At 45.7% G+C, this 16,336-nt stretch overlaps 1 protein-coding gene across 1 annotated transcript; it reads right to left on the bottom strand.

Annotated features, from left to right (window-relative positions):
• Positions 1 to 1,061: 1,061 nt before the first annotated feature.
• Positions 1,062 to 5,281, bottom strand: shisa3 (shisa family member 3). The gene is made up of 2 exons (XM_006629883.3): positions 4,418 to 5,281; positions 1,062 to 2,191 (listed from the first exon to the last, which is right to left on the bottom strand). The coding sequence occupies exons 1-2, from the start codon at positions 4,686 to 4,688 to the stop codon at positions 1,716 to 1,718; spliced, it is 747 nt and encodes a 248-aa protein (XP_006629946.1). The 5' UTR covers positions 4,689 to 5,281; the 3' UTR covers positions 1,062 to 1,715.
• Between the last annotated feature and the right edge of the window lie 11,055 nt (positions 5,282 to 16,336).

The raw sequence follows: 16,336 nt of genomic DNA, 5'->3' as shown, positions 1-16,336 counted from the left end.
ATGTATTTGCATGTTATCCTGCCTTTCAAAGACATACTGGCTATAATAATTAGTGCATCTAAATAGTGCCTGTGAGTGTGTGCCTGCATGCCCTGCAATGGACTAGCAACCCGTTCAGGCTGTAGTACCGTCTTCCACCCTATCCTTCCAGCCTCCAGAATATATATGGTATAGTTTGGTATGATCTTTACCATGGACCATCTTTCTTATACTGGATGGATGGATTTTTTTAAATGGAATATTTACTAATATTGAACAGTGACACCAACAAAGAGATCGGATATGTGCTGATGATATAAACAACATTGAAATATACAGTATTAGTAAACTAATTGTAAGAGGACCAGGGGAAGGGTCATTTATAACCGGTATTTATGTAACGAAACACTGGATATACTAGATATAGACCAAGGCAAGATGGCCACCAAGGATAACCAGCTGACCTGCTGTTGGAAAAGATCTATGCGGCAAAACAATGAGACATAGGTGAGCTGCGTCAGGAAACAGAATATAAATGCCCCAGAAGCAGTTAGCCGGCGCGGAAGCCAATAAGGTGAAAGCGTTTTGGAGGAAGAAGAGGTATAGGATTGTGCTGGAAGGAATTAAAGAATAACGGACTATTGGATACAGTATATGACAAAGATTTACGGATTACGATTTGGATATGGTGCGGATTAGCGTGGACATACGGGCTTGGACATTTGGATCACTGAAGGATACTGGCAACGGATTACGGAACGGATTTGGGAAACATACAGACGAAAGACAAAGAAGATCATTGTGGTGTCGCTGGGGGAAAACAGGTGTAAAAGAGATGTAACTCACACCACACTGATCTTCTTAAATCCTTAATTATTAATGTTTATTTTAGATTAATGTTGTAATTGTTTATATTTTAAACACACTGCTTCCACTACTATGAATCTCATCTTTAATAACTCTTATGGAGACTTAGAAAGGTTTCTCTTTCAGATATGAAAACTTAGTTTTATAGCACATAATTCTTTATTATAAGTATTTTTTTTGCTTAATATCCATCTGTGTATGAAAAAGTACCTTAATACAATTAATTGCTATAGAAGCAATATTTACAAAAAAGGCATTGAAACAAATTACTCTGGTTGATTTATAAGTATTTGTGAGGAATAAGGTTCCTTTGCCTTAGTTCAGAAAATCAAATAACTCACATTATTCTTTTTTGGCACTTCAGGCATAGTGAAAAGCTCACCTGTTGTTTTCCCTACATACTGTTAAGTATACCGTCTTATTTGCAATTCAAATTATTTGGTCTTGAATTAAGCATACCCTCTTTTATGAAAGCTGGAGATAGTTACAGTATATCATTTTTTACTTAACAATTCTTGTTTTACTCTCCACATTTTTATAGATGACTCGTGTCTGGAAGATTTTTAACTAGGGATTTTCTAAAAATCAAACATATCACGGTTTTGCATATAAATTAAAATATTGACTGCTCAATCTCAAAAAACAATAACGCATTCTTTAAGAAAATAAAAGTTCTATGTTTATTTTTCAAGTTATGTAATGCTGAAAAGGGTTTCTTGAGCTAACATGAAGAGTTATAATCTTACAGAAGGCACAGCAAATTGCATACTTTACATAAATGGGAATCTAACATAAGTGGGTCTTTTAAAAACCTGCACAGTTATTCTTCTAAGATATCTACAACAGCTGAAGGGTATCCAAGAATCCAGTCAGCATTGACTAAAATCACTTACGTTCTTCCCTACAGTGAAGGGCTCAGTCTGCAGAGGGTAAGGGAAGTATTGCTTCGAGACAAGAAAGCCTGAAGATGGAGTTAAGGAGTGGACAGAATGCAGGGTGTGAGCAGTCTGCACACAGTCAGGTGAGGTGTAGGGTGGTGGAGACACTGAGACCACACAGCTTTGACCTGGCTCTGACCTGCCAATGGAGAACCTGCGTATGGAGCCTCCAGTGGAGCTGGAGCTGGTGCCAGTGCTGGATTGCCAAGAGGGAGTCCGTAGGCTGGGGGCCGTGAGAATCATGGGGATTGTCTCCGTCTGGCACCGCTGCAGTGAGAAGTGGATTGGCTGCTGGGTGGTCTGCTTCGGCCTGAGGCAGGTGCAGCAGTACACTGCCACCAGAGAGCCCACAATGATGAAAGCCACAAAGATGGATCCCACGATGAGGAAGGGTATATAGATTGGTTCTGTTTTTAAACAAAAAAAAGTTACCTGAAGTGCAGTGTGATTCAAGTTAAAATATTCAGATCACTTAATCAAGAAGTGCATAGAACTTTCACTGTAAAATACCCATCCTGTTTACAAAGAGGAAAATATTAAGGATGACACATCCTACACTTAAAACATCTTTGAATCTGAAATCTTTAGTTTGTTTCACTCTATTAAAAACATTTTTAAAATCAGTTAAAGTAACTGATAATGTTTATAAAAATAGGTATTTACTTGTTTACTATGTCCTGCTAAGGTGATTTTCTTTTAACAGTAAAGTCTAAACTAAACACATAAGGGAACAGAATATGTTTCTAATTTAGGATGGCACAAATTTGTAAGTATACAGTAGAGGTTACAGAGTGTAAATATTGTACATTCATCTGAAGCCTTTACAGTATACTGCAGAATTCTGAAAAACACATTAAAATATACAAACATTTAATTTGAATTTTAAATTGATTTCTTAAGTTATTTAATAGCTTAATGACATTGGGAATAAGGCTTTCCTAGTTCTGGTTATGCTATGTTAGCTACGGAAATTTGCATATAAACGTAATACGTTTCAGCATTAAGAAATCTATGTAAAAAATGTACCCGAGTACTTTTGAAGCAAGAGATACATAATCACAATCTTTGCTCTAAATGATTCTGTGCATAATTTTACAATACAAGATATTGCAGCATCTGTGCAGAACTGCTGATGAAACTTAAAAATTTAAAAGCGTTGTTACTTACTACGATTTAAAAATATCTCCTAAACCGACAAGAAGCCTTCCTTTGGTTAATTATATTTTTGTTAAATACCAAATTTTACTTTAATATAGTAATTCATTAAAGGTTTCCAGAACGTGGAAATAATTTAAAATGATTTCCTTGTAAAATAAAGTAACGTAGATGACAATATTCTAATAAGTATAAGATGGAAATTTAGACAGTATTTTTTTATCCTAGGAACAAAACTAAGCAAATGTTGACTGAACAGTTCTGTAACATTTATGGTCTAACAAGCCTCTTTTTAAAAACAGAAACGTCTGGCAGTGGATTACACCCATTTCAAGCAACTAAAATTATATACTTATTTCACACACGAAAGATTCACATCACAATAGCGAATAACTTAATTAGGTGACACACTCAATTAATTTATAAACCATTTCATAATTATTTAAGTAGTCTAACGATTTGAGTTAACCTTATTTATTTACATTTTTTTTATTGTAAATTCTTATTAACCTTATCTCTTCCAGAATGTGAGAATCACACGCCCTATTCACCTTCTATACGATTTTGTGTAACGACAGCTGATACGAATATATATTTTAAACGTTTAAATAACAGTATTATCTGGCCCTAACAGTATTAGTGTACATAGTTTTTATATGTTTTATAAATAGAAAATACGATACCATCTTTAGTTTAACATTTTCCCTCATAAGGTACTAGTGCAGTGACTTAAAACAACAGTTTCAGAGATTAAGAATTCATATCCTCATTTTAAAATAAGACCTAAAATTAAAACACACATATAAAACTACCGCCGTTAAAGTTTTACCATATTTTAAAGTTTTAAAAATACGATCCCTACTGAATAGTGGTCGGAGATCTATTATTGTTTATATGCAGTAACTGCCTTTTTATTCTTTAACTCTTTCCTGAACCGACACCCTTATAATGTTGATCGAAAACTTATTTTCATAACAACCTTAACGGTTGTTTCAAGTGAAAGCGACAAAACTACATACTTTTATTGTGTTTATATTTGTGTTAACAAAAGTATGAAAAATAGACATTTACAAGAAAAAAAAAGAATTTTCCGTATGCAAGATGACAAATATTTTAAATAACTAAGCGGCTTTGATTGTTACGCGGGGAATATTACATCTGTGTACGAAACGTTGTTAGGGTCTCTATATTATAATTGTCTTTGTGTGATTTATAACTTATCCTATTACAAATGTTTAACCAGAGAACCGGATATGTACAGTAGCCCATATGCAATAGTCTGAAGGTACGATTTATTTCCCTTTGAGGTAGTTACAAATACTACTTTGTCGTTATTATGACTATTGACATTAAATAACACTATTAAGAAAGGTAAACACGATATTAAGCATTGGCAGACGATACATTTTATAGTATTGGATGGACGCAGTAGTGAATCTGTCTATTGTCTATTATTAGTGTAACAAGACAACACTTACGGGCTCCAATCTCGGTGTTTTCCATTTCTCTGTCATTAGTGCAAGTGCCCTGAGCCAGCCTGGCGTCCGCGGCCGCACAGCAGTATCTCAGAGAGCAAGAGCCACAACAAACTGTTGCATCCAAAGTATCGAAATCTTCAGGACACTGAAAACCCTCATGGTAATTCCCACTGCTATCCAACCAGCCATGGCAATATTCCCCCTGAGCATTAGATATCCTCATATTCCAGGTGAAATACCCCAGCAGAAGGCAGGTCAGTAAACGCATCATCCTGTCAGACGTTTTTCCGTCGAGTTCGTGGTCCTGCCAGTTTTTTTATTTATTTAAAAGGACAATATATTTTAATTGCTGGGGGTTTACTTAAAATCCAAAGAGAACAGAATCCAGGTGGTTTCGTTTTCAGCATGTACTGTATAGGATATTTCGGAGTAAAAAAACAGTCTTCTGAACTTTCTAAGGTACACATAGAGACACAACTGTCTTACTCCGTTTCACTATATTTTCATGGTAAAGGCATCGAGATTACATGAAAGGAATCCGGTCTATACGATCGGTATTTTACACAATCTCTTCGAATTAAGAAGGAGTTTAATACAAAATTGAAGATTAACTCAGAACCCTTTTCACTCTGTTCTTTCACTTCTGCGCAAATTCACTTTCAATTAATATAAATTTTTACAACTAATCGTTGCCAATTTGATCTTTCACATATTGCAACTGCTAATGTCTCTTTACAAATGTAACTTTACAAAAGCCCACGGTCTTTTCGGCAAAGATCAGATTTTATCCAACAAGCCTGTCACATTCATTCTAGCAGACGTTCAGGTATCTCTGTTTTACATCAGTGATCTGTCACAACACTCGCTGTACGTTAAATGGCACACTAACGTCATTTCATATCAGATGGTTAGGCATGCTTGGAAACGCGCACGCTTCTAATTGACTTGACGTGCGCATTCACGTACTGAAGGAGTGTGAGTAACAGATGCCTCTCTAAATCCAAGGGAGGGTCAAATGGTCAAAACCACGGGACGGAAAAATGTTATTTTGTTATTTTACTTCAAGAGTAAAACTGGCTTGAACTGATATATTGTAAATCTGTTAAACATATTGCGCTGCATATGATTTTAAAGATACCCCCTTTTCTTTCTTTTCGGTGTGTTTTTACATTTTAAAATATCAATAGCAGTCAAATGGGAATAATTTTAGGTAAACGTTACTTATTTACAGGGAGTACGGATTATAACTTTAGATAGTAAGAAAAGGCAGTCAACCTCACAAAATTGACGTAGCCCTTAGTCTAAAAATATAAAAATGATAAATTATAACTTTATGAATACTATCTTTTTAATGTTTACTAAAATTATTAGTAACATTTTGTCGGGGAGGTTTTACTTTCAGATTTCTAAACTAATGTAGACCGTCCTTACATTTGTAAGGCAAAAACTTAGGACGATATTATTTATTTGCTCTGTCCTATGCCTAAAAGTTTCCAACCTCGAACAGGTCATTCCTTTACGGTAAGAAAAGCTACTGCTTGTAAAACAACAACAGAGATTCTTCTTTTTATTATTTTACAGTATAAAAGGTAGCGTACTTGTTTGGACCGGAAAAAAATGATTAACTTTACAATTGTGTGAAAGGATAAACATTAAATTCTTGAATATTGAAAAATTATAATAATTAAAAAATTACATTTAAAAAATATAATACATTTAAAATATATTTTTTAAAAAAACTACACTGTAAACATGTGAATTCTAATGTTAATGAAGATTTTTAAATAACGTCTATGAGGATTAGTACAAAACAACAGCAGAATGTACAGTAAAAATACTAATGAAAAGGTTAATGCTAAAAATGTTAGAAGCTTTTCATAATTTTAATGGTTTGAAGTATCTTTATTTACGTCTAAATTATTAAGTTTTCAATAAAATGTTGTACCACCGAAATATTAATAACTGTCCTTTTATAAGTTGTGTCACACTTGCTGTACAGTACCTGGCGCAGCACAATTCTATTGATCCATGGCCCTCTTGTGGAGATTGGTGGAGTTTTTTTCCCTGTTCACCTCGAATTTTTGATGTCCTGCCTTGGACTGTTGCTTGCCATCTTAGGATCTAGTTTTCTCCCAGGTTCAGTACTGGATAAATACTTTTAGAAAATGGATGGGTGATGAAGAGATAGTTGCTATGCTGAGACAACTATAACTGTCACACGATCTGAGTTATACTCAGTTAAGTGTGTGGATAAGGGAGTCTTTATCACCCTAATACAAATCCTTGAAAGTTATGATGTGCAGGATTTCATCTGCTCTCAACATTTGTGTGATATTTGAATTGACACTCTTGATGTACAAATAGTGGGCAAAAAACCTGAAACACCAATGTAAAGACACTTAAAAAGCAGTTGGGCTGTATGCCCTGTGTGTGCCATGTTAAAGTGCTTTCCAGTGTCTAGAATTCAGCAGGAGGTATGCAGCTCAATTCTAGCTTTTTATAGCTTTCCATTACAAACAGTACGGCAGGTAAAAATCAGTACTACACAAAGCTGGTGCTCTGGAATAATAATAATAAAGAGGCAGAATAATTTCAACACTATGAAAACCTCAGAAAACACAAGTTTAAGCAGGCGTACTCTGCCCTGTTCAGGACAGGCACTGGCACCAACATAACCCTGAATTGGAAGAAGCAGTTAGAAGATGGAACTAAAGAAACAGAGGGAGGTTCTGTGGGCTAAAGTTCACACCAGAAACAACTAAAAGAGATGAGCAATGATCTGAAAAAGTCGCAGCAATGCCACTCCAGCCTCTAGGTGGAATTAGTCTGCAGTAAGAGTTCACAAAGGTGTCCTGTGTGTTGAGGGAAAATACAGAAGTTCTTCTGTTTAATAAAGCTTGATCCAGATGAATGACCTTCCCCCAAGATAGATTTTAATCTAAGTGTTAGACACTTTGAAAACAATTTTTAACAAATCATGTTCTTTAAAAACAGCCAAAAGATCCAATGCCAGAAAGTTCTATAAAACTCAATAGGTAAACTACCAGTCCCAGAGCCTTGCCCATTTTGAAAGTCTTCAAACCTATTATCTCCTCTGCAGAAAAGTCCCTTTGACAAAACAGAATAATTCCCTACAATCTTCAGAATCCCATTTACAATTTTTTCTAACAACTCATTTGACATCTGTTTCTTTCCAAACAATTCCCCACAAAAATCCTCAGTTACAGTGATCTTCCATCAAAGTCTTCAAATAACCAGCCTGCCCTTTCAATCCCGACATTAGTCCCCTACCAACAATAGTTTTCTTTAAAAAAAAATAATCTTGTATATTTTTCTCCCTCCTCTAGCTCCTTCACTTTGCTTTGAAACATTAATTTTCTTAACATTTTCTGTAGATCATTTCAACAAATCATTCTGTAATTCAGTGCTTTCCACACTCTTCATCCATTAATCTAAAATGCCTCTGTAATGTCTTTTGTAATTCTTTTGTAACTCTCCGTAACCTCTCCCTTTTATCTTTTACCATCTCTATAAAGAAAGATATTATGTGCTTCTCCTTCCACCTATATCTACTATATATACATATACATATTGTAACGCCCTCGCCTGGTGGTGAGGAGGAAGCGCCCCTAGGCGCTCGTAGTACCGCTGGGCATGCTGGGAGTGGTAGGCGGGGAGAGTCTGAGGGTCAGCACGATGACCAGCGGCTGACCCTACCTGTGTAAATAATGTCCTAGTAATTCTAGTGCCCTGTGTAGTCCTGTAAAAGTATAGTGTGTTGTTACTGTAGGTAATTACCACCCTAAATATGTGTACGTGTTCCGTCAGTCTCCTCATGTGTGTGTAGATCCTGTGTTTGGTTTTTGTGTGGTTGTTAAATAAAGCTAGTGCTAGCTTAATCGCGTCTCCACTGTTCTTTACTTCTGAAAAGATCCTGCAAACGCTACATTGGTGTCAGAAGCAGGCAGAATGAACAACTCGTGGCAGACACTACCCGATTCTGTTAAGCGCCGGCTGACGCTGAAAGACACAGAACCCATCGGTGGCGCATATAGGGAGCCTGAGCAACTCCTGGGTGCGACAGGTGGCCATAGCCCTTACCAGGGCTACCCAGTAGTGGTCCCGCCAGTAGAATTGGGGCGGCTGCCCCGGAGAGAGGATGCCCTCCCTGCTGGAGCCGATCAGCGATTCCTACACCCATCGGTGCGGGTGCGACCAGGTCGCTACGATGGTGAAGCGCCTTGGGAAACCTATGAGGGGCAGTTCCAGCTCGCGGCCCGGACAAATGGCTGGAGCCGGGCGGAGATGGCCGGCCACCTGGCGGTGGCGCTGGAAGGAGCGGCCTGCCAGGTGCTCCTGGACGTCCTGGAGGAGGACAGAGGCGACTACACGGCGCTGGCAGCAGCCCTCCAGCTGCGGTTCGGTGTAGAGGAGGCGCCGGACTTGATGTGGGAGAGGCTGGCCCTGCAGCGGCGCCGACCAGGAGAGCGACTGGGCCCGGTCGCCGCGGATGTCATGTTCCTCGCCCGCCGAGGATACCCAACTTTCCCCCGGGAGGCGCAGCGGGAGATGGCTCTCCAGGCCTTTCTCAAGGCCCTCTCACCCGAGGAGCTGCTGCGCCACGTGCAGCTGGCCGCGCCAACATCGCTAGAGCAGGCCTTGGCCCTTGCTACACGGGCTGAGGCAGTGTTCGGGGTGACTGGAAGCGCCAGCAGACGCAGTGCGCCCTGCCGGCTGACCAAAGCGGCGACGGAGGAATCCACGAAGGGGGAAGAGGAGCCGGCCTGTGCAGCGACCCCCGCGGAACAGCCCCGCACGCTGATTTGCAACCGTTGCGGGAAGAGAGGACACCGAGCCCGGTTCTGCCGGGCACCCGAACCTCGCACTCCCCGATCGGCGTCGGGAAACGGGAACGGGGCGGCTCAGCGCGGAGAAGGCTGCCCTTGAACACCTCAAACCCCGCTCCGGAGAGCGCTGTAAAAATCGGCGCCCCTCACGCCACCGTGGGGCGAGTCGGCTGTAGCCGGGGCCTGTACCTCCACTGCCGAATCGAGGACCAACCCTGCCTGGCCCTACTCGACACCGGTTCATCGGTAACCCTACTCCGGCCGGGCGTCCTCCCCGACACCGAGGGCACCAACCCCCCAGGATGGGAGGCCTCCAGCCTGCGGCTGAGGACCGTGACGGGACAGCTCGCTGCAGTCCAGGGGAAACAGGTGCTTGCCTTCCGTCTGGGTGCAGCGACGGTGCGCCACCCCTGCTACCTTGCACCCATCCAGGAGGACTGCATTCTGGGGCTGGACCTACTGCAGCGAGTGGGGGCCAGTTTGGACTTGGACCGGCAGGAGTTGGTGTGGCAGGGGGAGCGACTGCACCTGGTGGAGGGCAGGTCCGGCGAAGGCCGAGGGACGCGGGCTTGCCGGAGCCGGGGGAACAAGAGGCGGCGGCGGCGTCAGTCGCCGGGGCAGACCAGGCCTGCGAGCCGGGGAGCGAGCATGCCGGATCCTGCCCCCGAGTCGGCCGGGGGGCCAGACAAGGTGGCGGCGGCGGGGGCCGAGCGTTGCGTGGAAGCGAGGTGTGCCGTTGAGGACCTCTTCCAGCGGAGCTGTGAGGGCCTCGATCAGGACCAGCGGCAGCGGCTCCAGGAGCTACTCGCCCAGAACGAAGACCTCTTTGCGGCGAGAGATGAGGACTGCACCCGCACTGCTCTGGTCCAACACGAGATCAATACCGGCAACGCTCGGCCCATCCGCATCCCACCGGGACGCATGGTTCACACCAAGCGGACCGCCACCGAGGAAAAGATCCGGGAGATGGCCGCAGCGGGGGTGATTGAGCCCTCCGCGAGCCCGTGGTCGGCGCCAGCCGTACTGGTAAAAAAAAAAGACGGCTCGTGGAGGTTCTGTGTCAACTACCGCAAGCTGAACGAGGTCACCTGGAAAGATTCCTACCCCCTGCCGAGGATAGATGACGCCCTGGACTACATCACCGGGTCGACCTGGTTCAGCTCCCTGGACCTCCGCTGCGGCTACTGGCAGGTACCACTTGCTCCCGATGCTCGCCCAAAGACGGCCTTTTCCATCGGCCAGGGCCTCTGGCAGTTTACTGTCATGCCTTTTGGCCTGTGCAATGCCCCGGCAACGTTCGAGAGGCTGATGGAGAGGGTGCTGGCGTCGGTCCCGCGGAACCAGTGTGTGTTGTATCTGGACGATCTGCTGGTTCATGCCCAGAGTTTCGACCTGGCTTTGACGAACCTCCAGGCGGTGCTGGCCTGCATCCGCCGTGTTGGCCTGAGGCTCAACCCCCGCAAGTGCGAGCTCCTGCAGCGGGAGGTGACCTTCCTGGGACATGTTGTTGGGTGGCTACGGACCCAGGTAAGGTCGCCGCAGTGAGGGGCTGGCCGACTCCACGCACCGTCGCGGAGCTCCGCAGCTTTCTGGGGTTGGCCTCGTACTACCGGAGGTTCGTCCGGGACTTTGCCAGCATCGCTGCCCCGCTGCACCGCCTCACCGACAAGGGCCACCGTTTTGACTGGGACTCGGGCTGTGAGACTGCCTTCGGCCGGTTGCGTGAAGCTCTGGTGGGGGCCCCCGTGTTGGCCTACCCTGACCCGCGGTTGCCGTATGTTCTCGACACCGACGCGAGTGACTCGGGGGTGGGTGCGGTGTTGGCGCAGGAGGGGCCGGATGGGGAGCGCGTAGTGGCCTACTATAGTCGGGCTTTGACTAGGCCTGAGCGGAACTACTGCGTGACCCGTCACGAGCTGCTGGCGGTGATGGCGGCGGTCCACCACTTCAGGCCGTACCTGTTCGGGACCCGGTTCCGGTTGAGGACCGACCATGCGTCCCTCACCTGGCAGCTCCACTTTAAGGAGCCAGAGGGGCAGATGGCGCGATGGTTAGAGATCCTGCAGGAGTACGACTTCACTGTCGTGCACCGTGCGGGGTCTCGCCATCTCAATGCCGACGCTCTCTCGCAGCGCCCCTGCGAGGCCACGGACTGCCACCACTGCGCCCGGCGGGAGCAGCGTGAGGAGGCTGTCCGCACCGTGGCGGGGGTGAGCACCGTGGCCACGGCCCGGGAGGGTCCGCTGGGGATGGGCCAGACCTGGCGCAGCGTCAGGCAGCTGATCCTGACGTGGGGCCGGTGCTCAGCTGGAGGGCAGCAGGAGTGCGGCCTACGCGAGAGGAGCTCGCCCCGCACCCGAAGTCCGTCAAGGCCCTCTGCACCCTGTGGGAGGCCTTGGAGGTAAAGGATGGGGTGCTGCGCCGGGGGTGGCGGGTACCCTCCAGTGGCGAGGTACGGTGGCAGCTGGTGGTGCCTCGATCGCTCCGCGGGGCGGTGCTCCGAGCGGTGCATGGCCAGCCGGGCGTGGGGCACTTCGGCGGTAAAAAAACCCTGCAACAACACCAGGTGGGGGCTCCTATGGAGCGGGTGGGGGTGGATGTTTTGGGCCCGTCTCCGCGCACCGAGGCCGGGAACCGCTACGTCTTGGTGGCCATGGATTATTTTACGAAGTGGCTGGAGGCCTACGCCCTCCCGGACCAGAGTGCCCCCACTGTGGCCGATGCACTGCTGGAGGGGATGTTTGCCAGGCTGGGGGTGCCGGAGGAGTTACACAGTGACCAGGGGCGTAACTTCGAGTCCCAGGTCTTCGCCAGAGTGTGCCAGCGCCTGGGGATCACTAAGACGCGGACCACACCGCTGCATCCCCAGAGCGACGGGTTGGTGGAGCGGTTTAATCGGACGCTGGCCACCCTGGTGTCCCGGCACCAACGGGACTGGGACCGCCACCTCCCCCTTGCGCTCTGGGCGTACAGGACCGCGGTCCAGGAATCCACCGGGTGCAACCCGGCCTCGCTCATGCTGGGCCGGGAAATGAGAACACCGGTGGACCTGCTCTTTTTCCCGCCGCCCGGAGACGGGTTGGCACCACCGGCTGGACCGGACTACGAGTGGGACCTGCAGCAGCGGATGCAGCGGGTGCACAGCTTTGCACGGACCCACCTGACACAGGCGGGGGTCCGGCAGAAGCGGTACTACGACCTGCGCTGCAGGGGGCCTGCCTTCCAGCCCGGGGACTCGGTTTGGGTGTACAACCCGCGCCGCCGCAAAGGCCTCAGCCCTAAGCTGGCCCCATCGTGGGAGGGGCCCGCTGAGGTACTCGGGGTGGTGGGCGAGGTCTGCTACCGTGTCCGGTTGCGAACACGGGGGAGAGTGGTGGTCCTGCACCGAGACCGCCTGGCCCCCCTACCGGGCCCGGGAGGAGGAGCCGTGTGGGGAGGCTCTAGAGGAGCAGCCGGGGCTGGAGCCGGCCGATAGTGGAGCTTCCGTGGGTCGCCAGCCATCACCGCGGCGCAGGGTTCCGCAGCAGTTGGCCGAATACGAGTACAGCCTGAGGGGGGTGTTCGACTTCGGCGAGACGCCAGACGCTTCAGGTGGGGGCAGTGTAACGCCCTCGCCTGGTGGTGAGGAGGAAGCGCCTCTAGGCGCTCGTAGTACCGCTGGGCATGCTGGGAGTGGTAGGCGGGGAGAGTCTGAGGGTCAGCACAATGACCAGCGGCTGACCCTACCTGTGTAAATAATGTCCTAGTAATTCTAGTGCCCTGTGTAGTCCTGTAAAAGTATAGTGTGTTGTTAGGTAATGACCACCCTAAATATGTGTATGTGTTCCGTCAGTCTCCTCATGTGTGTGTAGATCCTGTGTTTGGTTTTTGTGTGGTTGTTAAATAAAGCTAGTGCTTGGTTAATCGCGTCTCCACTGTTCTTTAGTTCTGAAAAGAACCTCCAAACGCTACAATATACTATATCCCAATATATACAAAATCTACCTGTCACTTCCAAAAGTGAAATATTCAGCTTCCACCCAGACTTCCCTACAGTAGTAGGTGCTGGCATCAAAAGCTTACATGATAGTAAATGGTCACAGAAAAAGACGGGGCTTAACTCGGCAGCTGTGCAGCCGAAATCACATGTAAAAACAAAATCAATGTGTAAGACCTGGGTTCCATCAGGCTTGAAACCTGCTCAACACTGAAGAAAGATATAAGATGAAAAAGGGGTTAACTGATTTCTTTCTGCACAAAGACTTCTTGTAACACAAGACATTCCATGTTTAGATGCCTTTGAGTTATGCAAGGATGGGAGTTAACAGGACATTCCATTCTAAAGCACCTTTGAGTTATGGCGGGATGGGAGTTAATTGATTTGAAATTCCAAGTGCAAGATAAAGACCCACCCCAACTAAGGAAAGATAAAACCAACCATTAAAAGTATTCAAGGTCTTGGGAATGTCCAAACATAGGGGGTCCCCCATTACTATGGTAACAATTTGCATCAGAAGTGGGTGAAATTTGCTATATAAACTGGAAGTTTTGTACTGATATTTCAAACAATACTTTGGTCTTATTGTTCCTTGCATGCAATAAACTCAGTTAGTCAAACTTCATCTCGGGTTCTAGAACTTATTTGTCTGTTACTACTAATTGGCGCCCGAACAAGGACCTCCAGTAGGCACAGTCCTTCCCATCAGCAGGAGAGACGGTCAGCGCGCATACTACAAAGAGGTAAGGACTCCTCTGTTATTAAAAGTCCCAACTTTCTTGTCTGACTGATTGGGAAGTCTCTGCTCCCTGCGAGGATCGCCCAAGATGGAGTAAATGTGAGTTTCTGGTTTCCTCTGGCCCGGGGAAGACACCGGTGTATATAATGGGTGGTTGGCTGTAAGCCCAGAATTTAGTCTAGCACAGGTGCTCAAAACTGGTGTATGCCTTATTGTGCTTTTTGAACAGGTTTGGACCTTTATCGCGGAGCTCAGAACTGGTTTTGGGCCTTAATTGTGCACACGAGTTCTGAAGCTGAGCTGTGCCTTAGGTGCGCATGTAATCCAGGACTGGTTTGGCCTTAATTGCGCACAGGAGTCCTGAAAGGAGCTATGCCTTGATCGTGCACGGATTGGCATGGTATGGTTGTTTTTGTTTTTTGAGGGAAGTAGATGATACATGTACGTTTTTATGTGTTTTCCTTGTTTGAGAGCCAAGAACAGCTCTGACTGGAGCCCAGTGCATAAGTCCACCCCTGAGCAAAAGCAGCAGTGCTGGCATTCTGGGGATGGTGAATTACTGATCCAGGAAGAGGATTGCTTGTGTTCTTGTTCCTTACCTGTGAATAGTGCAGTGTAAGTCCTCTTTAAAGACTCTGAGAGGCATTTAGATCTGGAGGTAATAGACGCCCTTAGTTGCATGAGTGCAGCAATGCATAGGATTTCCAAGTAAAAGCATCCACCTATGACCTGTTACGTCACACACGACACAGTAAGACTTCTGAAACCTAACATATGTGCTAACTCGGTGTTTGAGAAAGTGGTGGAGGTGTCTGATTATGTATCGGATAAGTGTAAGTTGAAGGAAAAGGAGGAAAAATACAGGAAGAAGCTGAGTTTATTAGAGGGAGTTTGGGGCAAAAATGCTTGTAAAAAAGCAAATGAGTATTGGCAAAAGCACAAGGATGTAGATGCAGCCCTGGTGCTTGGCCGGCACCTGCAGTTGCAGATAAACGCGAAAGAGAAATCAGGATGGGATAAGAAAGAAAGGGAGTTTACGGAAAAACTGAAAGTGTTAAATAAAAGAAAAAGATCATTTACTCGCTACAAGAGGAGTTTGAACAAAAAGAGGCTGTGCAGGAGGATCAAAAGCTGAAAAAGGGTACAGACTGTCAGATGGTGTTTGATCTAAGCAGAATTGTCGGAAAGTGAGCAGTGGTGAAAGGATAAACAGACGGATAGTGGAATAAGTGACGTTGTGTTTATGAGAAGTTACGCTGTTAAAAAGAGATACACGTAGAGGTCAAACAAAACACAGCATATTGTAGTACAGGAAAAAATCTATTCTAGACGTTGTAGGGAAAACCGGTTCAGGGACGCCAAATATGTAATCATGGTGGCTCTCTGAAGGCACCAGTTCTGTAGGGTTTGGGCATTTACTGAGACAATTATTAATTGTAGCAGTAAATCACAAAGTTGAGTCTTTTGATGGCTTTAGAATCCAACCATGCGACATAACTCAAACAACGCACACACACAGGTACTAATACACGAGGATACATTTATTAATACATAAAATATGCATATAAACCTAACAGATCTTATCGAGAGGGTTATCAGAATACAAAAGGTATATATTCAGTCAGTTACGAAGTGTTACATATATCAAGAGGACATACGTACAGTATATCATTCATTAAGACCGTTTCATAAATGATACTGGTTATAACTTCTACATTATGAAGAAAGATGTGAAGACGGGGGTTTGAATTTAATCTTTTCTGTAGGGGGTTTAGACTTCCAAGTCACAAGCAGGGGTTTATGGCAGGAAAGGGGGTTAACTGATAAGGATTGCAGATGCCAGCTAGGAACCCCCCTGGGTGTAATGTTAAACTGACCATTTGCCCAGAACATCATAAACTGGCCAAATACCATGAACCCCCCTCTTTACCATCAGACCGAGTGACGTCAGAAACGGAGAAGAAAACTGTATATAACCCAAAAGTTTGTAACAGTACGGGGAACAATACTTCGGTTTTGTTGTTTCTTGCGGGAAACAAGACTTCGGCTTTATTGTTCCTTGCATGCAATAAACTCATCTGTTTTACTTCATCTCGGGATCAAGAACCTTATTTCTTCTGTTACAACAAATTTGGCGTAGTCGGCGGATGCTCCAGAAGGCGCAGAACTTCCCATCGGCAGGAGAGACGGTCAGTGCGCACATAACTAAGAGGTAAGGACTCCTCTTTTATTTAAAAGTCCCGACTCTCTCTGACCGATTGGGAAATCTCTGCTCCCTGCGAGAATCGCCCGAGATGACGGAGTAAACGTGAGTTTCTGAATTCCTCTGGCCCGGGGAAGGCACCGGTGTATGTAAT

Source organism: Lepisosteus oculatus, chromosome 1 (assembly GCF_040954835.1).
Source record: "Lepisosteus oculatus isolate fLepOcu1 chromosome 1, fLepOcu1.hap2, whole genome shotgun sequence".
Classification (NCBI taxonomy): Eukaryota; Metazoa; Chordata; class Actinopteri; order Semionotiformes; family Lepisosteidae; genus Lepisosteus; species Lepisosteus oculatus.
This window is presented reverse-complemented; position numbering and strand designations above follow the sequence as displayed.